Consider the following 26,829-nt stretch of genomic DNA (forward strand, 5'->3'; position numbering starts at 1 on the left):
GAGAGAGAGAGAGAGAGAGAGAGAGAGAGAGAGAGAGAGAGAGAGAGAGAGAGAGAGAGAGAGAGAGAGAGAGAGGATGAACATTATTATTTCTGATTAATTTACACTACAATCTGCAAACCATCCTGTTGTCGGGGCTGAAACAGAGCCAGAAGAGATTTGGAGAATTTTCCTAGAACAGGAAGTTCTCTTTGACTAAGAGAACAAACCCTAACATCCAAAGTGGCATATTCTGCATCCAAGGTGGAGAGGTCTTGTGGAGGCATTGAGCCTTCCCTCGCTACAGAAATGAACCCAGCTCCTTAGTCAGGTTTTCCTGTTATTGCTTTCTCTAGATCCCCTGGCTCTCACCCTGGCTTTATTATTTTCCCCACAACTCCTAGATTGCAAAGACTTTGGGCACAACCCAGAAGCAGAAAGGGAACCTAAACCATGACACCCCTATCAAATGCCATTGTAGTCCATTACGTGTGACTTCTTAACTCTGAAATCTTTTTGCACCCTTAGCTAGTCAATGAGCTAAAGAGACTGGAAAGCCATTGGGAGAGAAGCCCAGCTGAGGTGGAAAGAGGTCATTTATCCAAAAAGAAACTGACTGGGATAATGAAGGAGGCAGAAAGGAAGGTAGTTTGTCTGTAATGGTCAGGAAATCCTCTGAGGAAGCAGAAAGGTGGTCTGTTTACAGAGGGGAGTCAGAGAAAGCTTTAAAAGAAGCAAAAACAGCAGGTGATGAGGTCAAGATGTTGGCAATTTTCCAGGCAGTGAGAGAAAACAGATAACTCATCTACACACAGAAGATATCCCTCTACCTGGGAATCCTAGTCCTCACAGTGGGAAAGAAACCCGACTGGAGACAGGAAAGGTCATCTGAATTTAGACATAAATGAGAGGGAGTGGGTGCTAGCTGGGCAGAGGATGGGCACAGACTAGATTGGGGGCATCAGACTTTAGCTATGAGCCACCTGATGTAGTGTCTTATCCTAAGGATTTCTCTAGAAAGCTCCCGACTAATTCAGAGTTCACTGTCACTCCCCTAACGTCCCCAGTTTGGTCTGCCATCATATAGTCTTTGCTCTTTCTTCTGCCCTAATTTCTTCCTTCTCCTGTCCTTTAGTGTCACATCCCCTCTCCTTTGTGCATCCTTCTGTCTGCTGTCCATCCAGGTCGCAGGTTTAGGGCCAGACCACGTGGGGAACAGCCTTACCCAGAGCCACTTGGCTCCATCCAAATCCTTCTCCTGTCCTTCTCAACATCCTAGCCTGGCCCCTAGTGGTCAGTCCATGTAACGACCCTTAGGACAGATTGCTGATGGCCATTTCTCCCAGACCCTGCACAGAAGTCCTGGACCTTCATTCCCCTAATAAAGAATACAGTTAAAGACCCCCAAATTGAGGGATAAACAAGGAACAAACAAGTATTAGCAAGCACCTCCTTAGGAGAACAAAACCAGAATATCCTATTCTAGCAACTTCTCCAAAAATTGGAGTTCTAAACTGGGGATCCATAGCTAGATTGCAGGGGCTCCATAAACTTGGAGAGGAACAAAATTGCATTATTTTCACTAACTTTGGCATCCTTTGCAATCCTACATATTTAATTTCATGCATGTAGGAATATTCTTAGCACAGCGGATAGAATGCTAGACTTAAGAGTCCAGAGGACCTGGGTTCAAATTTGGTCTCAGACACACTTCTTAGCTGTGTGACTCAGAACAAGTCCCTTAACCCCAGTTGCCTAGCCTTTACCACTCTTCTGTCTTGGAACCGGTACGCAGTATCAATTCTACAATAGAAGGTAAGAATTTTAAAGGAAAAAAATGGCTGCAATATAGAATATGTGATGGTAGATTAGTATGAAATAAGCCTCGGAAAGTAAACTGGAGCCATATTGTAAAGGCCTTTGAATGGCAGGCTAAGGAATATGGGGTTTCTTTATTTTAGGAGGCAATAGGAGGCCACTGAAGGTTTTAGGGTTAGAGGAAATGGAATGAGTAGACTTGTGCATTAGGAAAATGTAATTTGGCAGGGATTAACTTTAAAGGCATTCATTGATACTAAACAGCCCTAGAGTTGTTGTTGTAGTGTTCCTCCCTACTCCACCTCGACCCCCCAAATCTTAGGTCATTTAGAAGCCTGTCTTTGCATTTGTTTTAGGCTAACCTGGTGGCCGCCTTCGAACAGAGCCTGGTAAACATGACGTCCCGTCTGCGGCACCTCGCAGAGACTGCGGAGGAAAAGGTGAGGAAGCTGAAAACAAAGGAGCTAGTCTGAAAGGCCTGGGTGGTGGTAGAACAGAACAGGGAGGGATTAAGTCCAATCTCTAAAGGCTGATCCTTTTCCCACCTCCTTTGGGTGCTGGAGCTTTCCATTAGGGATGCTACAATCTCTCTGGGGGCTTTTTGCTGGGTTCTCAGCTTAGCCACCTGGGGCATATGCCATGACTATCTTCTCCTCACCTCAACAAACCCGATAAGAATCTCCAGACTTCTAAATAATGATGCCAGGTTGATTTTTCCCTAGGACACAGAGCTGCTGGATTTGCGAGAAACTATAGATTTCCTGAAGAAAAAGAACTCTGAGGCTCAGGCTGTCATCCAAGGAGCTCTTAATGGCACAGACGTCACACCCAAGGGTGAGGTCCTGGGAAGCAGACAGAGGGGACACAAAGAGGGGAAAGATACAGTCTCATGGCCACCTATCCTCCAAACCAGGTACCAGGTGCCATACAAAACTGCCAGGTGAGGCCATCTCTGCCTTCCTCCTAGTCATTCTCCAAACTGGTACAGGAGCCAGTAAGTGAAAGATGAACTGAAACTGCCAGTGTTAGCCTGCTGCCTTATTGATTTATAAGCTGGCATTTACTGTTCAGTAGTAAAAAATATAGAGGGCATGCCATCTTGAGCAAGAGAGCAAACAGATTTTGTAGGATTAGCATGTTCCTGCTATTTGTTTTAAACCCTTATCTTCTGTCTTGAATCAATACTAAGTATCAGGAAGGGCTAGACAATTGGGGTTAAATGATTTGTCCAGGATCACACAGCTAGGAAATATCTGAAGTCACATTTGAACCCCAGACTTCCTGTCTCCACGCCTGGCTTTGCATTGACTGAGCTACCTAGCTACTCTCCTGCTAACTTTAACTGGAGTTAAGGTTCTTTTTCTTGCCCCTGCAGTTCAAGAACTGAAACACCTATCAGAGAGCTATAAAAATGGTGATACTTTGCCTTTACACAGTGGTCCCTACCGCAATACAAAGGGATTTCATTTTATATTATTTTATTTATTTATTTATTATTACTGAAGCCTCATCATACTGTGGAATGGACAAGTATTAATGCCACCATTTTTACTGAGAAGCAATCAGAAAACATTTTATTGACCTGTTATGTGCCAGGCACTGTGTTAGTACTAGAGCTATAAAAAGAGGCAAAAAAACAGTCCCTGCCCTCAAGGTGCTTACAATCTAATGGGAGAAACAACATGCAAACAAATATAGTATTCCTCATTTCATGTCTATTATATGAGGTGGTTGTTCTCATTATCAAATGATTTTGAATGAGAATCTGCCCTAGACTGAGTTTTTTCCCAAAGATCCAGGTCCTGCCCTCAAGGATTTTTTTTCTCTTTTTTTATGGTTTTTTTTTTGCCACTTTTTCTATATCACTCTCCTCCAATGGTCCTGGGAAGTTTATTTGACAAACATTATTTTTGTCTTTTAATTGAGGGAAACTTCATTTTTTTTGAAATTTTTAAAATTTTGAATATTTTCTCCTACTTACATATTTCATGTTCTTTCCCAATTTAGGGAAACTTTAATTGAATTCTATTTCAAAATTTTCACCACATCCCATAAGATATACGTAGACATCCCAGAGTATCGCAGGCCTCAAAACTCATGATCTTATTTTCCCCATGACTGAAAAATCAAAAGGAAAGTCCAGATCCCCATCGCTTAATGTCGGAGGGACAAAGGGTGACTAAACACTGTCTTTTTTTTCTCTGAGATTTGGACATAGGACTGGGTTGGGTCCTTCTGGAAATGAATTTCCCTAAGGTCTTCTCTTAAGTAATCTTTGTTCCCTCTGGACTTGTAGACCTTCGTATCAAGAGACAAAACTCTTCAGACAGTATTTCCAGTCTCAATAGCATCACCAGCCACTCCAGCATAGGCAGCAGCAAGGATGCTGATGCTAAGAAGAAGAAGAAAAAGAGCTGGGTAAGTGAGGGTGGAAAGGAAGGGGGGATTCTATTGGATTCAATTCAAACCTGCCTGGAGCCACACTCTTTCAGGGTTATTACTGATCCCACCCACCCTTGCCCAGATGTTTTTTATCAGCTGAGGGCATGGTCTACTAACTTCTCCTTTTACCTAAACTATCTGTGCTCTGACTTCGAAAGTCTGAAAAGATATCCAGAAAAACGTCTCAGGTCAATCCCCATTCCCATCAGAACTGTGGTGGGGAGAGGAGTCCATGAAGGAAGGGGACAATTGCCCATCTCTGTAGACTTCAGTAATTCACCTCCAAAGGACCCTTTCTAGGATGCTTTGAAGAAGGAAGTTTTTGTAGGTGGTTCCTTTCCCTTCCCCATTCCAGACTACTTGTGAGGAATATTTTCTGGAACTTTTAACCTAAAGAATACTAAAAAAGAACCTAAAGCATTTATTTTTTGACAACTTGGAATAGTCTCTGGAAGGGCTTTCTCAAATGCCCCAGGTAGTTTCTGGAACAATCTTGGTTCCTCTTCTCTTAGTGCTTTGAGGCAAAGAGAAGACCCCCTCCTCCCTGGAAATATTACATTCCTCTCTTAACCTCTCAGAAAGCCTGTTCCAGAGCTTGGCACCCTCCCCCACCCCAACAACCATCCCCCTGTAGCTCAGGGAAGGCCCCAGCTATATGACATGAGTGATGAAGTGTTGCTTTTTTTTCCCTCTCAAATGCTGACCTCAAACCCCTATTTTTTTCCAGGTCTATGAGGTAAGAATCTGAGACCCAGTTCCACCCCACTCCACCCCCCACCTTTCCCTTTGCCATGACTTCTCCATTTCCAGGGCAATTCATTCATCCTGCATCAGATGTCCCCTGATGAAACTAACCATCACACTCATGCCATTATTCTTAACTCACCTTGCTGCATGTTCCATCCATAGCTACTCCATGAGCATACAGGAGATGGTCTGATTGGGGAACTAATGAGAAAGCAAGTTATGAGGGCAGCCAGATAGCTCAGTACATAGCCAGGCCTAAGGATGGAAGGTCCTGGGTTCATATCTGGCCTCAATCATTTTCTAGCTGGATGACCCTGGGCAAGTCCCTTAACCCCCTTTGCCTAGCCCTTACTGCTCTTCTGACTTGGAACTAATATACAATATTGATTCTAACATGGAAGGTAAGGGCTTGAAAAGAAAAGAAAAGAAAGAAAATTACACATTATCCTGAATCATTCATTCAGTCTTTCTTCTCATTACAGTTCTGCCCAAGATTTCTTTCTCTCTCTCTTTCTCTCTCTCTCTTTCTCTCTCTCTCTCCTTACAAGCTGCCCTATAGCCAAATTAAACTCTGACCCTTCAAAGAATAGTCTTTTCACTGGGTTATCCAGTTCCCATCTCCAATCATATGAAACTAGAAGCCCAATGTGGGGGGATCCTTGCTTGAAAAATGTCACCTCAAACCGCAGGCTCAAGAAGCCAGTCCAGTTCTGGTCTTGCCCAAGGATATTATTCTAAAATAAAATGAAAGAAGAAGAGTAGTGAATATACTCCCTCTGAGGATCTCAGAGATCCCAGGGAAGGTCTACAACCATCTTGGGACCTGGAGTGGTCAGTCTAATACAGAGCCAAGGTCCTGGTACAAAACAAAACATGTATCTGAGCCTCCCCCAAGTTATTCCAGACTCATATTGATCATGATCCAGATCTGGTCTTTGGTAGACAGGCAGGATTGCCAGGGGTGGTGGTAGGATGTTCATAGCCAGGGATATTCTTTCCCATGGTAGGCATCATAATGTCCCTAAAGTCCTAGTCCATCTGCATTCTAACAGTTCAATTAAACAGACATTTGTTAAGTACTTGGCATGGACTCTGCATGGCACTAAGTGCTGTGAAGGATACAAAAGAAGTGAAGGCAGGACTCCTTCCCTCAATGACCTTATTTATAGTCTTGTTGGAAAAACAATGAAGCTGATAAATACTAGAAAGCAGACAATCAAGTGCCAAAACGAGTGGCAGAAATGATAAGTGTCATGGGAATTCACAAATAGAGGCATGTGATGTGGGCTGGAGCAATTGGGGAAGGCTCTGGAGTTGGATCACAAAGAAGAGTTAGAATTCATATTGATGGGGCAGTAGGCAAAGTAGAGTGCCAGGCTTGGAGTCAAGAGGACCTGGGTTCAAATCTAGCCTCACACATTTCCTTACTGTGTGATCCTGGGCAAGTTATTTAACCCTGATTGTGTAGCCCTTGCCACTCTTCTGCCTTGGAATTGATACTCAAACATATAGTAAGGGCTTTAAAAAATTCATGTTGGTTTTGAGCAGGGATGTGAATTTTATAGGAAAGAGCTGAAGTGTGGCAAGAAGCATGAAACTGGTGTTGGGAACTAAGGGCAGGTAACATTGAATAAGTGGGATACAAATTATAGAATGCCTTGAAGGGAGCAGGAGTTTAGACCAGGTCCTATAGGCAATAAACATGTTTTAATATAAAGGGCATGTGATCAACATAGTATTTTAAGATTAACCTAATATCAAAACTGTCCAAAAGATTGGAAGGGTTGGTAAGGGAAGACTGGAAAAGGAGACCAGTTAGACAACTATTAGAATATTTTAGGAATGAGCTGGTGGATCCCTACCACATGCGCATTAGCACCTTGCTTTGCTAGCTGAAGAGCTAGATATATTTGTTCAATTCCTGTTTTCTTTATAATCCTTCCTTTCTGTTCTAGTTATAACTCTAAGGCATAAAGGCAAGAGGTAGGCAATTGGGGATAAGTGACTTGCCCAGCTAGGAAGTGTCTAAGGCCAGATTTGAACCCAGGTCCACCAGATTTGTTGATTCCTACAATATGCAAGCACTGAACTTGAATTGAGGATTTTGGTAACAGCTTTTTGTTTGGTAATCTATTTGCTTGCCCTTAGAAATGCCCCAAAGAGCACTTGGGATGGTCACAGAAGCAAAATCTTAAGAATAGTGGATTCCCAACAGATCAGAGGGGTCAGGGCCCTAATGGTGCTTGATGCTAGTTCAAGAGGTTCTCAATAGATCTTCCTTAGAATCATAGAGAATCAGAATTACTACTTACTGGGCAATTACAGCCACAAGACTCCACCTCTTGCTTGTGCACACATGGAGTTCCCTAGGATACAGTAATGGAATGGAAATTATATCAATCAGATGACCCAGATTCCTCATCCCAGCTCTCTGGACTTGGGCAAATCATCCCTTCTGGGTCTGAGTTTCTTTATTAGATAAGGGATTTGGATTAAGCCAACTTTCAGACCCTTTTTAGATCTAAAATTTACACACACACACACACACACACACACACACACACACACACATCATTTCTCAATGTGTATATACTCATCATCCCTCATTACATACACACAAATATACCTGTCCTCATTATTACTGGATTGTGCCCCAACTCAAACTACTTAGGCTTATATATTATATTCCATTTAGTAGCGATCTGGTCACCAACTACCCATCATCTGGAAGCTGTCACCAGGCAGCCCTTCCCATGTCCCAAGAGAGATTCCCACCAACTCTCCCAACTGCCTGGAAATGGAAGTCTCCAATAGCTATAAACCCCCAGTATTTTCCCCCTTCCTTTGCCCAGCCACCCTAAAGCCCTGGTTCACCTCTCTCCTTTGCAATATTTAGCACCATCCTTACTGCCTCTTGCCACCATTCCAAGTCTGTGTTCCTGAGTGTGTGTGTGCATTCATATGGGTGTGCATGCTGCATGACCAGAGCCTGCAACATGGGACAGTTCCCTGGTTTGCATCATTAGCTTATATCTTTAAGTTCGGTTCCCCAAGGAAGGAAAAGGGAGGGCATTGGAGAGTTGATCACTGGAGAGCTCTAAAGTCTGGCGGGTTGGTTCATACCATGACTAGTGGGAACAAGGGATACTAAAATACACTTGAGACCACTCCTGACAGTTCCTGAGGCAGCTTGGATGGCCTATGCTTATAGTCAATCCTGGTTGCTTGGGTATTAGGCAGGTGAGCCCAAGTCAAAGATTGAATCTTGAGACTCATATGATGCCAGGTTCTAGATCAGGGGTTCTTAACTCGAGATCCATGAATGTGGTTGGGTTTTTTTTAAACATTTTGATAACTATATTTCACTATAATTGGCTTCCTGTTTAATCCTTTATATTTTATGCATTTAAAAACATTATTCTAAGAATAGACTTCCTCAGACTGCCCAAAGGCATCCATGACAAAAAAAAAAAAAAGAAATGGTTAAGAACCCCTAGAATGGATTAGTAAGAGGTCTGCTGGGAGAAATAGAATTGACATTCCCTCACTCTAGAGAGGCACCAACCAGCATTCGCAGGCCCCACTGTGGCTATGCCCTAACTGCCTTCTGTGCAGTTAGTTACATAGAAGGCTACTTGGAGGTATTGTTTCCCGAATATGAGAAGGAAGGCCAAAACCCAAGCCAAGTAGCCCCCAAAGAAATAAACCAGAAGATTCAATCTTCTCTACCAGCCCCAGTTCTAGAGAATTCTTTTACCCTTATTCCTCAATACAAAGAGGAGCTTATAAAGAAAAGACTTAATCCCACCCAGCCAGCATCCTTTCCTCAGGCAAAGCATCTCTACCTCCAGCCCTCTCAGTTTCACCCCCAAATGAGCCTTATCTAGGACTAGTCCCGAGGGTCGGTCCTGAAACACAACCCCCTGCTCTACTCCACTCTTGGCTCTGCTCTCTTACAGCTGCGTAGCTCCTTCAACAAAGCCTTTAGCATCAAGAAGGGCCCCAAGTCAGCCTCCTCTTACTCTGACATCGAGGAGATTGCCACACCTGACTCCTCAGCCCCATCTTCACCCAAACTTCAGCATGGATCCACTGAGACTGCCTCACCGTCCATCAAGTCCTCCAACTCCTCCTCTGTGGGCATTGACGTCACTGAGTAAGTGTCTCCCCTCAGCCCAGGACTCTGTGACCTTGCCCGTCTGGGCCAGGGTCCCATTCCTGGGGGGGCATTGCCTTCTCAGCACTGATTCTGAATCCCTAGTGTCCTTTGAGGCTCAGCTCATGTGCCATCTTCTACATGAAGCCTTGTTTGATCCTCAACTCCCATCCCAGCTACTAGTGCCTTCTCTTTCCTCCCCCCAAAAAATACACTTTGGGGCAGCTGGGTGGCTCAGTGGATTGAGAGTCAGGCCTGGAGATGGGAGATTCTAGGTTCAAATCTGGCCTCAGACACTTCCTAGCTGTGTGACCCTGGACAAGTCACTTAACCTCCATTGCCTATCCCTTACCATTCTTCTGCCTTAGAACCAAAACACAGTATTGATTCTTAGATGGAAGGTATGGGTATGGGAAGGTTCCATTGAGCCACCAAGTTGTCCCATCCCAGGAAACTTAATAATAACCTGCATTTATATAGCACCTACTATTTGCTAGGCATATTGTGCTTTATAAATATTATCTTCTTATATCCAATATTATCGCACTGTATCTTCACAACAACCCTGGGAAGTAAACATTGATACCAAATAGTGGATAAGTAAATTGCCCAAGGTCACATAGCTAATGAGTGTCTAATGCTGGATTTGAACTCAGGTCTTCTTGTCTCCAGGCCCAGAGTTTCCTACACGAATGAAATCACAGGCCCATCAACAACAATAATGATAATAATAAATAGATATATGAGCGGGTGGTTTATGTACATTTGTATAAATATATCTTGTCTTCCTCAAAAGCAGAAGCTGTTTCATTTTTGTCTCTGTGTCTCCAAATATTTTTTAATTAATTGTTTTGATGCAATACTAGGAAACTGCCAATAATCATTCCTCTTTAAGTGTCCTTGGGGGAGGGTAATTGGCCTTTGTTGTTGATAGAGACCCCAGTGATGCCTTGTGAGCCAAATGGTACTAGAGACACACGTTCATAACTTAATCTCCCCAGAAACACCCCAAAACGTTGGTATTACTGTGGGCAGTCTTGTCTGCCTCTTGCTTACCTATCCATCACAATGCTATTCTCCACCCCAAATAGGATGTTCCATGCCAACGAGGAAGAGGAGGAACCAGAGAAGAAAGAGGTCTCCGAGCTTCGCTCAGAGCTATGGGAGAAAGAGATGAAGCTCACAGATATCCGACTGGAAGCTCTCAACTCTGCCCACCAACTGGACCAGCTCCGGGAGACCATGCATAACATGCAGGTTAGCCCAGGGCAAGAGCTGGTGGGAGAAGTGGTCTGGGGCTGGCCCAGTCTCTGAAGTCCTTAACTGCCTACTCTCTTCTCCCCAGCTGGAGGTGGACCTCCTAAAGGCAGAGAATGACCGTCTGAAGGTGGCCCCAGGTCCCTCATCTGGTTCAACACCGGGGCAGGCCCCCGGTTCATCTGCTGCCTCATCCCCACGCCGTTCCCTGGGTCTTGCCCTAGCCCATTCCTTCAGTCCTAGCCTCACAGACACAGGTACCTACCCAAGGATAAGAGTATTTGAGAATGGGAAAAGGAGAGACCACATCATCTATCCTTATCCACCCAACTTCCTCCAGGGGCAACATGAGTTCCACCTGAATCAATTTTCTTCCTTCCTGGGGATGGCTCAAATTTAAATGCTTCAAAGTTTACAAAAACAAAACAAAACAAAACAAAACAAAAACCCTTTTCTTATATTATCTTATTTGAGCTTCACAACAACTCTGGGAGGTAGGTGCTATTATTATCCCTATTTTACAGATAGGGAAACTGAGGCTGATAAAAGTTAAATGATTTCCATAGGTTTACAGAGCTAGTAAAGAAGTAAAATTCAGGCCTTCCTGACTCCAAGTCCAGCATTCTGTCCACTGTATGTAGGAAGTCATGAGACCCGCTGGAGTGTTTGATGATCAACCTAAGTTATGTGCCTGGTCTATGCCTCAATTTTCTCTTTGGGGTAACTAGAAAAAGTGAGAAGATTAATTAGAAGCACTATGGAAGACCTGGGGAAGGGGGCATGTTCCCAGGGTCTTCACTCAGCCTTTCCCATTAACCTCCATAGACCTGTCACCCATGGATGGCATCAGCACCTGTAGCTCAAAGGAAGAAGTAACCCTACGAGTAGTAGTCCGAATGCCACCTCAGCACATCATCAAAGGGGTAAGGAATTGGAAGGGATGAGGGGATTGGTGGAGATGGGGGTAAGGGGAGCAGCCACATTGGGACACCAGAACAATACTTAATTTTATATCCAAAAAATAAAACCTAGAATCAGTTCTTCCATTATTAAAATGTGAGCTCATCGAGGACAGGAACTCTTTCATTTCCATTTTCATTGAGGTCAGGGACTATTTGGGTTTTGTATTCTCAGGACCTAGTAGAGTGCCTGGCATATAGTAGGAGCTTTATAAATGCATGTTGAACAGAAACCCTTAGAGGGTTCCAGGCTAGGATTTTCCTCTTTTGGAGGAGACTCTTCTTGCCTAGCTTCCCCAGAGCCACAGACAGAAATATTTACTGGCCTCTACTTTGGACTTTCAGGATTTGAAACAGCAGGAATTCTTCCTGGGTTCGAGTAAGGTCAGCGGTAAAATCGACTGGAAGATGCTGGATGAGGCCGTTTGCCAAGTGTTTAAGGTAAGAGAAAGTAGTAGCCTCTTTCCAGTAGGGTGGATCATTGCTCATCTGGTCTTGAGCTGTGGTATCTATGGGTTACCTGGGAGCTTGGCTGTTTTATCCAGAATACTCAGATGTTAGTGCTTGAATGGGGATGATGGCCTCCATCTCCATCCTCTTTAATAACGTCTCTCTCTTTTCCTCTCTCTCTCTTCCTATCCCCTCTTTGACACTGTCAAATACCAAATTTGGTGTTTGCCTTTCTCTTTGGCCCTTTTCATAGGACTACATTACAAAGATGGACCCAGCTTCCACACTGGGCTTGAGTACTGAGTCAGTCTATGGCTACAGCATCAGCCATGTGAAGCGGGTGCTAGATTCGGAGCCCCCAGAGCTGCCACCGTGTCGCCGGGGTGTCAATAGCATCGCCGTCTCGCTCAAAGGTCAGTCCTTTCACCAGAGGGTATATCGGTAGCACAGAGTGGGAGCAGAGGCTTAACCAAGCACTGATGCTTTCCCTTTGGTGCCTCCAGTGGTCCTTCCCTCTAAACCTGAGTCTCTAAATCTATGTCTCTTAACACATAGTGAGGGATGTTTCCCAGGATCTGATGCCCTTCTAGGTTTCTTATCTGGGATTTGTACAGCCTTCCATGAAGCTTGAAAGGGAAATAATTTTTATCTTCTCAGGAGATTTTCTGGGGAAAGGATGTGGAGGCCTTTCTGGGTCCACTGCAAACCTTGAGGTTCTAACTATGGCTTGTTTCCTGGGATCCTGGGTACAGGTCTAAAGGAGAAGTGTGTTGACAGCCTAGTGTTTGAAACACTGATCCCCAAGCCCATGATGCAACACTACATAAGCCTCCTTCTCAAGCACCGACGTCTCATTCTCTCGGGCCCCAGTGGCACAGGCAAGACCTACCTGACCAACCGGTTGGCTGAGTACCTGGTGGAACGCTCAGGCCGAGAGGTCACAGAAGGCATTGTTAGCACCTTCAACATGCACCAGCAGTCTTGCAAGGTACCTACAGTATTGACTCAGTTGGCCAAACATCCCAAGTTCAATGTTGGCCTAAACTCCCATCCCCTAAGCACTTCTCCCTTCCTCTCTCTAATCTCTTTCTTTATACCTTCTTTCTGCTCTCCTCATCTCTTAGCTTATTCTTCATCCCCTCTACTGGTCTTTAATTTCCATCTCTGCAAAATGAAGGGGTTGGCTGTGATCTTCTTTCCTTCTTCTGCTTCCCTTCCTCTAATACCTCCTTTCATGCCCCTTCTTCCTCACTCTAATTTCCCATCAACAGACTGTCCTTCCTCTCCCCTCAATCCTATTTCTTCTCCTCTCTTGCTATCCTTTCGATTTCGTTCTCCTTTAAGCCTGTCCTCTGTCACAATTTGCCAACCCCTGTCCTATTATTCTCCTTCTATCCTCCTTAGCATCATCCCTATCCCCAGGCTTAGCACAGAAAGCTGAACAAAGCCAGTCAAGTTCTCTCTGCACCCCCTAGATTTAGTTCAAATCTGGCTTTCTATAATAATACTAGTATTTATAGGGCATCTTAAGGTTTTGCAAAGCATTTGCCATTTGTTATCTTATTTGATCTCTAGCTGGGATAGGCAGTTCCCATCAGTACTGGTCCTTGAGGTCTGCAATGGTCCCTGAAATCTATCATCCATGGGCCCAGTAAAATATATTAACGTAGGCACCCCTAGGGGTCTTGGAAGTCATTGATTAGGAGGCCAGAGATCTAATTCTGCTTCGGGACTCTCTAAACTCATCAAACTGGCCCAGAACACTAAAGAAACCTCCAACTAGCAAAGCCTTCCCAGGCTCCTTAAGACCAGTGTAACATTGATCATGGACAAGGTTCTATCTGGTATCAACCCTCAAAAGGCAGCCTGGTGGAAATGGTTCTGATTATAGGATGTGACGGAAGCTCTTTGTCCTTATAACATTTGGTTCTGGATTAGTCCTGGGGTTACCTTTCTTTCTTGGGGCCTCACCCACTACCTCCCTTTCCAACCCCCAGGACCTGCAATTATACCTCTCCAACCTGGCTAACCAGATTGACCGGGAGACAGGCATCGGGGATGTGCCCCTGGTGATTCTACTGGATGATCTGAGTGAGGCGGGATCCCTCAGTGAACTAGTCAATGGAGCTCTTACCTGCAAATACCACAAATGGTGAGCTAAGGCTAAGAGCAAAATGGGAAGCTGTCCGTGTCAATCAGCTTTCCTTCTATAATATTGACAATGGCAAGGAGCAATATCTGGAACAAATCTGTGTTTGTTTGTGTCCCCCCTCCCATTCTTCTTTTCTCCACAGCCCCTATATCATAGGTACCACCAATCAGCCTGTGAAGATGACCCCTAACCATGGCCTGCACTTGAGCTTCAGGTAAGGATCCTATTCCTGGGCCTGGGTGGACATTAGATGCCCTTTTCCGTCTCCCAGTTTCCCTCTCTCTGTCTCTCCCTGCCTGCTATTTACCACAAAGATAGATGATTTCTAGGGGTTATAGCCAAAGAAGCTGGGGACAGCAAAAGGAAAAGAAGCTCAAAGAACTCTCGGTGTCAGAGAAAATGAAATGAAGGAGTCGACCCACTTAAATACTGTCAAGGATACCAATGAAAAAGAAGTAAACCTTCTTAGTAAGAGGAATCATGAGTTTAGAGTAGGGGTCAGCAAATTATGCCCCAAGAGCCAAATCTGCCCCATCACCGGTTTTGTACCACCCAAGCTAGAATGTTTTTTATATTCTTAAATATAATAAGATATATTTAAAAACATTAAAACCATTCTTAGCTCATAGGCTGCACAAAAAGCAGGCTGGATTTGGCCCTTGACCTCTAGTTTTTGGCAACCCCTCAGTTAATCACCTCAGTCATCTGAATTCTCGATCAGTTCTGTTCTGAGGACAGGATATTAACATCTAAGGAGGATTAATTAAGTGAAATAATTCATTTCCACAAACTTTAAAAGGCGACCATTGATGGAAGTTACTGTACTAAGTTTGGGATATAAAAATGAAAAATGGCATAGCCCCTGCCCTCAAGTACATTATAGGGGATGAAGAGAGAAGATAAGACGCATACATGACTAATTATGACAAGAAGTAGACTTTGATTAGAAAGAGAGCCGGACAAGTTACTCTAAGGAAAACTGTGGAAGGAAAGATATCGTTTTCAGCTGAGAGAATGAGGGAAAGACTTCTTGAAATAGACTGGCACTGAGTTAGTTAGGCCTTGAAGGGAGAAAAGCATCTCAATAGGCAGAGATGTAGAGGGAGTGGATTCCAAGCAGAGAAGTTTAAAAATGAGCAAATATTGAGAAAAAAGAAAGAATGAGTACAGACACAACTCTTTCCAGAGAAGCTGAAAACAAGTAAAAATATAGGATGATAGTTTAAGGGCTTAACAAAATTAAGAAAAATTGTTTCTAGGATAGAGACCTAGGAGCCAGTGGAGAAGAAGAGATTGAAGGTCCACAAGAGATCATTGGTCCAGAGCAGTTAGGTAGCTCAATGGATAGAGAGCCAGATCTAGAGACAGGAGATCTCTAATTCCTAGCAAAGGGAATTTTTCAGTCTGGGTAGTTCAAGAGATTGTAAGTAGATCCATAAGACACTCCAGATTGTCTTACCCTGTTGGTGGTAATATCGATTCAGTTATTGCCCCCAAAGAAAGAAGTGGAAAGGGGTAGAGCTACACAAGGCTAGATGACCTTGGTGTCCTGGTGGAGGGCTGGTTGGAATGTGTAGCACAGTTTAGTAGCAGCTAGATAAAGTAGATGACAGTGAGCTTTCACTTGTGCACTTACTGGTAGGAGAGCTCAGCCCCAGAGCTGTATCCCAAGACAAATAATTTGGGGGCACAGCATGGTCTCTGCTTGGTATTCTAGGTGGGCAAAATAAGGGCATCAATAAGACAAATGGAAGATGCCCTCTTTGGGTCGGATGTTAGCTGACTAGATGAGATAACGGTGCAAGCTGCCCATAGCCCCTGCTTTGGATCTGAACTCTCCTGTTAGTATCTCAGAAGAGACCACCTTGACTTTAATGGGTAGTGATGGTGGGGTCGGAGTCAAGGGGAAGAAATGGATGAATGGATCCTAGTTTTGGCCCTCGAGTGCAATCTGACCTGCTTTTCCCCATTCCTGGTGGTAGGATGCTGACATTTTCCAACAACGTGGAGCCAGCCAATGGTTTCCTAGTGCGTTACCTGAGAAGGAAGCTGGTCGAGTCAGACAGTGATATCAATGCCAACAAGGAAGAGCTTCTTCGGGTGCTGGACTGGGTGCCCAAGCTGTGGTACCATCTCCATACTTTCCTAGAGAAGCACAGCACTTCAGACTTCCTCATAGGTACTGGGATTCATATGCCCTCTTGGGGTTGGCAGGGCAGCTCTCTTTTTTACTTCTCACCTATAAGAGAGGCTTTCCCTCCTTCCTATAATCTCTAGCATTTAAGCATGTCGTCAAGGTCTGGTGATGCCAAGTTGAGAACCAAACAGCTATTTAATCAATATTCATTAAGAATCTGGCTTAATTCATTACACATCTGGTGGTGATCAAGTTATTTCTACCATCTCAGAGTCCCCATCCCTCAGTTTTCCAATCTATAGAATGGGGAGAAAAAGGGGAGGAAGAGGTAAGGGATCTTAAGGTATTTTTTTCTTCAAACTCCATTAATCTCAAAAATGCAGAGTACATAAAGGTGGCCCTATAGCCTCTTGATCCACATGACATTAGTAGATTACTCACTTTATTCACTCCTGTCTCAACTCTATTTTCTTGAATCCTTTGGAGACCAAACCCTTCTAGACCTGACATGGAGGGTAGTAAATGAATAGAGGATCCTTGGCCCCCTTCATCACAATCTTATTCCTCCTTTTCCCTTAGGCCCATGTTTTTTCTTATCTTGTCCAATTGGCATTGAGGACTTCCGCACTTGGTTCATTGACCTTTGGAACAACTCCATCATTCCTTACCTGCAAGAAGGGGCCAAAGATGGGATCAAGGTGAGACCCCTCCCACTCTCATCCACTGGTTCCACTCCTGCTACAAGATCAGACCTCTCCAAATGGCTAACTGTGCAAATCCCTACAGTATCAGAGCATGAGATGCATGTCCCCTGTGGAATCATAAATGAAAGGGAATAAATGAGGCTAGGTGGCCGGGTTGTTCCCCCTACTGCTTCTGTCTGACAATTCAATCTAATGCAATTCAATCTAATTCAAATTAACAAATATTTGTCATCTATTAGCAAGCACTATTTGTATATATTTGGTGTTATAGAAGAAAGTAAGTGAATGCACACCGATGTCTTCTAGTCTAGCTTTCCTGAGTCTGAGCTGGACCTAAGCCACTTCCTAGGAATGAGAAAATTTTTGTAAATACTGTGGGTCAGAAGTCAGGTGACCTGAAAGACCCAGTAAACTTTGGTTTCTGACCTGGTTTATCCATTAATTTGCCATGAGCACCTCCTAGCTATATGACCCAGGGTAAGTCACTTGACCCCCACTGCCTAGCCCTCAGCCCAACAGCTCTTCTGCCTTAGAACCAATACCCCATATTGATTCTAAGATAGAAGGTAAGGGTGTAAAAAAAAATTGTCATGACATAATGGGCAAGTCCCTTAGCTTCTCTAGACCAATTTCTTTGCCTACAAAATAGAGGTAATAATTCCTGTCCTGCCTACTTCACTGAATTGTTTCCAAGATGAAATGACATACATGGAGGCATGGGGGTGGAGGAGTCTAGCCAAAAGCTAGATGTTTTATTGTTGGATAACCATAATCTTGGGCGGGCCAGTTAGCAAGACAAACCTGTTTCTGTGTCTCATTGTCATCTTCCGTAAAATGAGGGGATTGTACTTGAGATCTCTAAGGTTCCAGCTCTAACAGCTGGGTTCTATGAGTCTATAAATAGTGATGTGTTGTTGGTCAAGTCTGATGCATTAACTTTTTGAAATGGGTATTTTTGAGATGGGTATCAATGATGTGGCAAGTTTGCAAGAGAACATCACCATCATTTTTATTTATCTACTTATTTGCTTATGTATTTCTTTTTTCCCCCCCTAAACCCTTAACTTCTGTCTTAGAATCAATACTAAGTATTGGTTCCAAGAGCTAGGCAATTGGGGTTATGTGATTTACCCAGGGTCACACAACTAGGAAGTGTCTGAGGTCAGATTTGAAACCAGGACCTCCTGTCTCCAGGCCTAATTCTTTATCCACCGAACCACCCAGCCACCCCTACTTATATATCTCTTTAAAATTCTCATTGCTTTTTTTCTACTTCCAAAACTTGGGCACAAAGGGGAAAGAATCTATGGAGAAGGGAGTATCTGGAGAGAGGAAAGGTGATTGGGAAATGGAAGTGGACAGTTGTGTGGGAGATGGCTCTATGAGATGAAGCCCAGGGTGGCAGGAGATGGAAGAGGTCTCAGGGCTCAGATTCTGAAAGAGTTCAAGTTCTCCATGGGAACTAGCAAGAGACTTTGAAGCCACAAAGCAGGGTGAACAATCGTTCTGATGATCTCGTCTCTTTCCCTCTAGGTTCATGGACAGAAAGCAGCTTGGGAAGATCCAGTAGAGTGGGTCCGAGACACCTTGCCTTGGCCCTCAGCCCAACAGGACCAATCAAAGCTGTATCACCTGCCTCCACCTAGTGTGGGCCCTCATAGCACAGCCTCACCCCAGGAGGAGAGAACTGTCAAGGACAGCACCCCCAGTTCTCTAGACTCAGACCCTCTGGTGAGTAACGGCCACACTAATGAGAGGATGAGAGAAATAAATCTGGCTCAGGTGCTGATTGATGGCTGAATGAAAATGTCGGAACCCAGGGCCAGAGGGGAGGCAAGCTTTGAATCTTTCTCGGAAAGAGAGTTTTTAAGGTCTCTGACAAAGGTGAGTGGGAGCTAGGATTAGAAGAATATGAAGTCTATATCAGGGTCCTCTTAATTCTCATTGCCATTCAGATACTTACCCTAAAAATCTGAGCTTTGAAGGTTGCTTCAGCTAATTGTACCTCAGAACTCCTGGTAAACTGTCTCAGCAGACAATAAACCAGGTTGAGGGTAACCACCAGGCCTGAAATCCATCAATGAGTTGTGGATGTTGTCTAATCCTGGCATTTGAAGTCATCTTCATGAGTTCAAAACTGGCCTCAGACATTTACTAGCTGTGTGACTCTGGGCAAGTCAACCTTGTTTGCCTCATTTTCTTCATCTGTTAAATGAGCAGGAGAAAGAAATGGAGAATCACTCCAGTATCTTTGCCAAGAAAGCCCCAAATGGGGACACAGAGAGTCGGATATGATTGCAAAATGACTGACCTGAAGAAATAAGGTTAGATGTTAGGAAGGCAGCGTGAACAGTGGCTAGCACAGTGCCAGGCACACAATAGGTATTTAATAAATGCTAATTGACTGATGGACTGGATGAAAGAGATCATTGGGAACCCCTGTAAGTTTCTTAGTGAAGTCTTATTTAAAGGATAATTCGTTCATTTTGGAAGTAGAACATATATGGGGATAGAGGTGGGGGAGATCAGATTTGTTGGTGAGACAGTCATTCACATTCTGCATTGTATTCTAGTGATTTATATGCATGTCATATTTCCCTTACCAGATGACAGATAAAGGCAAGGAAGTATATAGGTGGAAAATCACAGGACTTTAAACTCAGGAGACCTGAGTTCAGAGGTATCAAGGTAGCACAATGGAATCAGGAACACCTGAGTTCAAATCCTACCTATGATACTTCCTAACTCTGAGATCCTGGGCAAATCATGTAACCTCTGCCTGCCTCAATTTCCTCATTTATAAAATGAAGGTAATGGTAATAGCACCTATCTCCAAGAGCAGTCGTGATGATAAAATGAGGTAATACAGGGAAAGGATATCTAAATGTCCACTATTATTGATATTTTCCTGGAGGACAGCTAGATGAGTGCTGGGCCTGGAGTCTGGAAGACTCATCTTCCTGAGTTCAAATCTGGACTCAGAGACTTATTAGCTGTGACCCTGGGCAAGTCACTGAACCCTATTTGCCTCAATTTCCTCATCTGTCAGATTGAGTTGGAGAAGGAAATGACAAAACACTCAGTTTCTTTGCTAAGAAAACCCAAAGCCCATCAATTGGGGAATGGCTAAGTGGGTTGTGGCATGATTGTGATAGAATACTACTATGCCATAAGAAATGAGGAGCAGGTTAACTTTGGAAAAAGACAGAAAGACCTACATGAGATTATGAAGAATGAAACAAGCAGAACTAAGAAAACATTATATACAGCACAGAAATATTGTTTGAAGAATGACTTGGGCATATCCATCTCCAGATAAAAACTGATAAGTAGAAATAAATAAGAAATCATTTTGTAAATGCATCTATCTTTTGATCAAATGATGCCTTCTCTAATGATGGGGAGGGAGGGGTTTAAACTGGCTATTTTAGTGTAACAAATAAATTTTAATTTTAAAAATGAAAATAAAACCAATGAGGTAAGGAGGAGTCAGACATGACTGAACAACAAATATTTTCCTGGCTCCAGCTATGTGGTCTTGGGCAAGTCACTGAACCTCTTTAAACAGATTTCCTCATCTATAAAGCAGAACTAACAATACCTGTGTTGCCTATTTCAAAAGATTATTAGAAGAAAATATTCTATAAATTCTAAATTACTGTAGAAATGGCATTATCATTAAGCTCCTTGAGGGCAAAGACCGTATGTATCTTACTTATTTTGGTATTCCACACAAAAGCCCAACCCAGTACCTTGAACATCATATAAGCAGTCAATCAATGTGTACTGAAGGGAAGAGAATAGCTGGTGAGGAAGCTGTCGGAATGTCTCTTGTTATCTTCTAATATTCTCTAATGGTGCCATGTCTTAGATATGTTGGAGAACCTTTGCCTTGGGTTCAAGAACAGGATTTCTTACCCTCTCCCTTCAGCTCCCCCAGATCCAAACTGAGAGCCTGCTACCCTTTAACCACCCATTCTTGCCCCACTTCAGATGGCCATGCTGCTGAAACTCCAAGAAGCTGCCAACTACATCGAGTCTCCAGACAGAGAAACCATCCTGGACCCGAACCTGCAGGCCTCCCTTTGAAGACCTAGCCACCATTGTTGGCCCAGAGAGCAGAGTGAGCCGGCCTCAGCTATGTCAGCCCTTCCTTCTCTTCTTTCAGAGAACCCATCTACAGCCCAGAAAAGGGAACTAGAGAGAGTTGGTGGGAGGGGAGGGGCAGGTTTTCTGGTGCTGCACCTTTGAGGACTTCCTAGGGTTGGTGGGGTGGGGTAAGAGGAGCTTATTCCTCTGGATAAAAGACTGGCCTCCTCTCAAGACTTTGGGGAAAAAAGGATTCTGGGAGGTTTTTTTCCTTGGTTTTCTGTCTCAATTACAAACTCTTGGGCTTTATGGGCAGGTGAAAAGGCATCAGGAGAAACCTGCAGCAGTTCCTAGCCAATTATGGACAGTTGTGTGGGAGATGGCCCTTTGAGGTGAAACCCAGGGCAAGGGGAGGCAGGAGCTCCCCAGATTCTCTCCCAGCCTCTTCCCAACCCTACTGCCACTGCCAGCAGCTCTCCCTCAGAGACCTGGATGGAGCCTAGAAAAAAAGAAGCATGTGGTTTAAAAAAATTTTTTTAAATAAAGGTTTAATTCTGTTGATAAAGGGTTAAAAATCAAATGGAAAAGATGAAGCTGGAGAGGGGAAACAGTTGTCAAGGTAGAGAGAGAGCTGCCCACTCCCAACCCCTGGATGGCCTAGAGGATGTCCTCAAGATGGCTGTCAACACGTGCCCCACCAAGCCACAGAAAAATACAGCACCCCCACATCTGGCCATGGGAGGACTGTTAGCTCTGTCTTTGTACCTTCTAATTTAATATGCATGAGGACAGCCAATAAACCCTGCCTTTTATTTTGTTTTTTCTCCCACTTATCTATTTATTTGTCCTTTCCCCTCAAAGACTAGTTGGTGCTTGGGCTTCTTTCCAAGCTTTAGTGTGGATTTTTTCAGGATGAGGGCTTTCTTTTGAAGGATCTGATGCTGTCTAACTGGAAGCAACTAAATTTTCCTGCCATGCTATCCAGCTCTGGTGTCCTCACAGTTTATGGGGTGGCCTGGAGCCCTGGAGAGAGAACCAAGCTGGAGAACAAACCTTGGGGGGTCTAGATATCCACCTTCCTTCTCTCAAGAAAGCACAAGCTCTAAACAGAAGCTTCGGTTCTAGCTTTAGAATGGGAAGGTCAAATTCATCAAGATGGATGCTCAGCTCTGCTCTTCACCATGAATTGGCCTAAAGGAAACCTTACCCAGAGAACTGGAAGGATAATGATCCTCTATTATATAGTCCTGGTGGTTCGCAGGGGGCTTACCTGAGGCCAATTTCTCAGCTGACACTTGCTTGACTTCAGGCAGTGAATTGTTCTTTAGGAGGAGATCACATCACCCACAGTCAATGCAGAAGATCCACAGAGGTGTGGGGAGATGGGAAGGAAGGAAAAAATATCCATCACCTAAAGAGATCTTCCCTGCTGAAGACACCCCCTTTCTTTGCTGCCCTAGAGGTTCTGACAGGATGAAGAATCTAGAACCAATTTGTACCACTTCACCACCTGGGCCTTGGGGAGCCACCAGAGTCCAAATTCTAAAGAAACTGCTTCCTATGGGCCCCAGAGAGCCAGCTAGAAAAAAAACCTCCAATTGGATCTATGGTATATTGGGGTCAGAAGACCTAGAACCAAAGCCTGAAAGATTGTTAGATCATGCCTCTCTCTAGTATTGGCAAATTCATTTCCTTCATCTCTGAAAAAACTTCAGGAGCACCAGAGTCCACGCTGCAGCTTCATACCATAGCCAAAGTTTCTGGGCTTTACACATCTATATCCATCCAACAAATATTGTGCGTGCTTACCTGTCAGTGCAAAACAATGGCCTTAGTGTTTACCCCTCAGGCTCTGGAGAAACAAGAGTTCACCAGAGTCAGGAGGGTTCCTAGCCTGGACAATTCTCCTCTACCCCGACTCCAGGCCCGATGTTGTTCCAGGCAGCCTTCAATATTCAGCTCAGATGCTTCACTGCTCCCAACAAAAGGCTCCTCTGCCCCTTCCCACCCCCACATTCACATCACACTGGTCAGCCAGTGCTGAGACCCACCTTTGCTCTTGCTGCTAAGTCCCTGATCCGTGAAGACACCCGACCAACCCAGCTGTAATTTATGCAATTCTGTAACGGGAAGAGGCTCTTTGTCCAAGGATGGTGCTGAAATCACTGCCTTAAAGACCTCTGCTGTGCAGAGAGGGGGAGGCCCCTGAGCTGGATGTCCCAGTTCAGAAGGAAAGGGGATATGAGATGGGCCTGGGGCTCCAGCAAATGCCAAGGCTCAGCTATCTAATGATGCCTAGTGCTGGTAGAAAGAGCACTTAGCGCCTTCTCTTCTGGTGCTGCTCAGCCAATGCCTTCTGACCTGGATTGTTACTGGCCAGTTGAGATAAAGAAGAGATGAGATGCCTCCCTTTTTATTTTTTTTCCTGATTCCTAATGCCTGGCATCCCCCAAGGGAATTCCAGGATTCCAGGTAACTATGGAGACAGCCCTGGATTTCTTTTGTCTCCCTAGCAGCTAGAGTCATGAAGGCCTCTCTTGCTCAGACTTTCCATCTCTGTTTCATTCCTGGGATCTGTACCCCACCTCTGCTCTTGGTATCCTGCTGCATTTAGCCCAGGTCTCCTGCTGTCCCACCCTAGGGCGAGTGTTTCCCCCTACAAGGGGAGAGATCTGACATCCTCAGAATTCTCTCAGGAACCTGGGACCCTGTTTACAGTTGCACATCTGGGCCCCTCACTGGGAGGGATCAATCATCTTGCAGAGAAAACTCAGACATGGTGGCAGCTGCAAAAGGTTGAGCCTCCTCATGGTGCTATAACTCCCTGGGATGCTCACCCCAGACTTTGCTGAAACAGAAAGAACTTGATGTCTCCCTCACTGCCCAAGAGTACATGATAGGAGCAGACCCAAAACATCCCTTCTAGCTATGTCCCTACTCCCTTGCTCGGGTCATAGAGATCTTACCTTCAGGAGAGGAAAACGAGGTCCCCAAGTAGGACTCTGGTCCTCTGGCACCTTCAGAAGATGCCAGGCTATCTTGTCAAGGTTATTGTTCCTCCTCTTTCTTTTTCCTGGAAGCCTTGATTTGGGTGGGAAATTACATATATGGTATATATACCTACCACCTTCTTTGGGGGAGAGCCATAGTCCTGGGAGAGGTAACATCTCCTCTGCTGTGGATGCAAATGGCCAACAAGTGGGATGATCCAGCTGTCTTTCTTTGCCCTGGGCTCCAAAAATACAAAAGACTTCTAAGTCAGTAGGGGCTAGCCTGGGATGTATCTGTTTGCTGCTTTCCTGTATTCTGAGACCTCATCAAGGAGATGTCAATGAAATCACAAAATGTGCAGCTCTAAGGTGCTCATTTCTCTGTCCTTATGTAAATGTGTGTGCTTGTATCCTTGTCGTGTCAATCCACCATCAGGGAGCCACACATGGAATTAGAGGGTGGCAGGGAACAGGAAACTGCTGATGGTCTGGAAGTGACCCCTATTGTAACCGGTTCAGTGCCAGAGTTCACTCTTAAATTGTCCAAATTCCCAGCACTCAAGCTAGGATCCTTAGGGCCACTGAAGTTTTTTCTTACACTTTCTTCCCTTCTTCTGGTTAATAAGTTCCCATAGATTCGGAATGTTCCATCCTTCCATCTCCAGAAGAAATGGTGGTGTTTTCTCAGTAACCTAGGGGGTAAATTCTATTCTTGGCAGGCTCTCTGGGAGGAAAGAAAGATAATTCAAATCCATGTCTTACATATATATGATACAGGTCTCTAAAGACTCATTCCATGGCAGCTCCATCCATTTCTACCATGAAATTTTGTTCACATTGTAGGAAGTAGGAGAACCTAGTTTTGGAATCAAGGAAACTACAATATTGGACCCTGCACCTCAGCATCCAAGGCAATACCTGCCTGGTGGATGCTTTCTCAGTTTCTGTGTCCCCATCACACAATTAAAATGGAGTCTCATGAGAGACTTAAGTAGGATTCTGCAAGTGATTTCCTAACTCATCATCATCTTTGTCCTGGGCATCCTGAATCCCATCTAGACTAAATAGTAAAAGGGACTCAAAAGCACACCTATTGATGAGTTACTGATTATTCTCTGAGATCTTGAGCTACTAGAAACAAGTTCCTGGTCAGAGGAGCCAGGATATTAGTACCCAGGCATTATAGCTAGAGTTTTGACTAGCAAATTCAGTGTTGTAGCAACACTAGGAAGCCTTAGGTACTTAAGGAAGTGGTGGGAAATGAGAAGGCAGAGGTCCTTCGATAATCAGAAGTGGATCAGCCATGTATATCCCTGGATCCACAGTCAACACAAGCACATTAAACCAATTTTTAAAAGACTGCCCACTCTATTCTCTCTATATCGGCATGTCTCCCACCTCCTTCACGGAAAGAGTTCCCATTAAGTGCCAGGATTTCCAAAGATCTTCCCAAGCATGGCTGTGGCTCCCAGAAAAGGAAAACACAACTATACAACTTGTTCAGTCATCAATTTGAAGAAAAGAGGGGAGAAAAATGCACAAGGGTGAGGTGGCTTTCAGGGGACCAGGGGAAGCTGGAAAAGAATTAGAATTTGAGCCTGGGGAGACAGATACTAGCTCCCCCACTTCCAGGGAATTTGCTCCACAACATGGAGTTGCCTGTCCTTTTTGAGGAAAGCCTATTACCCTCTGCTTTTTTGGATATAATTTTTCTTCCCAATGTGCCATGAAGAATGTTGTGATACCAGGCTGGCCATGGGGCTGGGAGAGGCCTATGGATGTCTGATTCAACTCTTTAGTATTTTAGAGGGAACTGTGAGTACTACACAGTCCCCATATTGAGAGACTTAAGGACTGGCAGTGAAAAGGTCCAAGATTCCAGTTCCAAAGCCACTTTTACCCCAATGTGGCTGTTTCCCCATATCATTTATTTTCTTTTCTAAAGAAGAAGCTACAAGGCAAGAGAATATTTGTAACCATCTCTGATAAGTGTGAGTGGTCCAGACAGGAATGATAGCCCTGAAATGAAATCTCTGAAAGGGGCCTTAGCCTCTTGACCCTGCCCTAGCCTTCTCTACTATCCCTACTCAGGGCCTTTTTCTGGTCCTACAGCTATAGGCTAGGAAAAACCCCAGAGGGCTAATGTTTCTAGGAAGATAGTCATCTCCCACAACCTCTTATCCCTTTTTCTTTTGGAGATTTCAGAGATTCATGTTGGGTGGGTGAGAGAGAAGGAGGGTTTGGCTAGAACCTCATTACCCAGAACAGTTGGTTGGTCTAAAAGTTCCCCTTCTCCCAACACCAGCCTTCTTTAAAAGGCATTCAGAGTATCCTAAAGGAATGGAGTCATCAACACCCCTCCATCTTTTCTCCTCACATCAGAAGCAGGATGTGGCTCAGATAATTTAGTTGAATTTATTGGCTACATTTTGTTTTGTTCTGAAATCTGAAAAGAGCTTTTTATTCCCAATTTAAAGCCTTTTTTAACTAGTAGGACCATGAGAGAAAAGAGAAGCAAATCAGATTTCCTCCAAGTAAAGAGCTTCTTCTGGCTAGGAGATAGAAAGATACTCTTAGCCCTTCCATTAAGCATCGGCTTGCTTTTTGAGCACTGGTGTTCAAGGGTCTGGAAAAAAAGCTTTGAAGCCCTGAGAATAGTGAACTTGACAAATTGCACTGAAAACAACTTTTTCTTCCCCAGAAGGCACATGACATGCCCTTGGGCCACCTCCCTTCCCTTTGGAGCTTCCTACTTCACTGCCACCTCTCTGAGGCTAGGGGAAGGGAGTGATTGGATAAGAAGTCCCAAAATCCCAGCCAGTCTCTTGGGCTACTGCTGCGCAGTGGCTCCTCATTTCCCAATGTTAGCTTTTTTCTAGAACAAGATAAAAACTTTTTTTAATAAATCCACCCTCCCACTAAACCTTATCCTGTTTTAAACAGCACTGA

At 44.3% G+C, this 26,829-nt stretch overlaps 1 protein-coding gene across 1 annotated transcript; it reads left to right on the plus strand.

Moving 5' to 3' along the window:
* The first annotated feature begins 740 nt into the window (after positions 1-740).
* On the plus strand, positions 741-21,053 carry NAV1 (neuron navigator 1). Its single transcript, XM_044674920.1, is given in 18 exon segments — positions 741-761; positions 2,154-2,237; positions 2,520-2,631; positions 4,094-4,215; positions 4,967-4,975; positions 8,946-9,168; positions 10,224-10,399; positions 10,488-10,656; positions 11,225-11,322; positions 11,704-11,799; positions 12,062-12,221; positions 12,561-12,796; positions 13,806-13,960; positions 14,103-14,174; positions 15,943-16,139; positions 16,677-16,795; positions 18,335-18,532; positions 20,795-21,053. Coding segments are annotated over 18 exon segments (2,343 nt in total). The 3' UTR covers positions 20,891-21,053.
* Positions 21,054-26,829: the final 5,776 nt, after the last annotated feature.

Source organism: Gracilinanus agilis, chromosome 4 (genome assembly GCF_016433145.1).
Source record: "Gracilinanus agilis isolate LMUSP501 chromosome 4, AgileGrace, whole genome shotgun sequence".
Taxonomy (NCBI): domain Eukaryota; kingdom Metazoa; phylum Chordata; class Mammalia; order Didelphimorphia; family Didelphidae; genus Gracilinanus; species Gracilinanus agilis.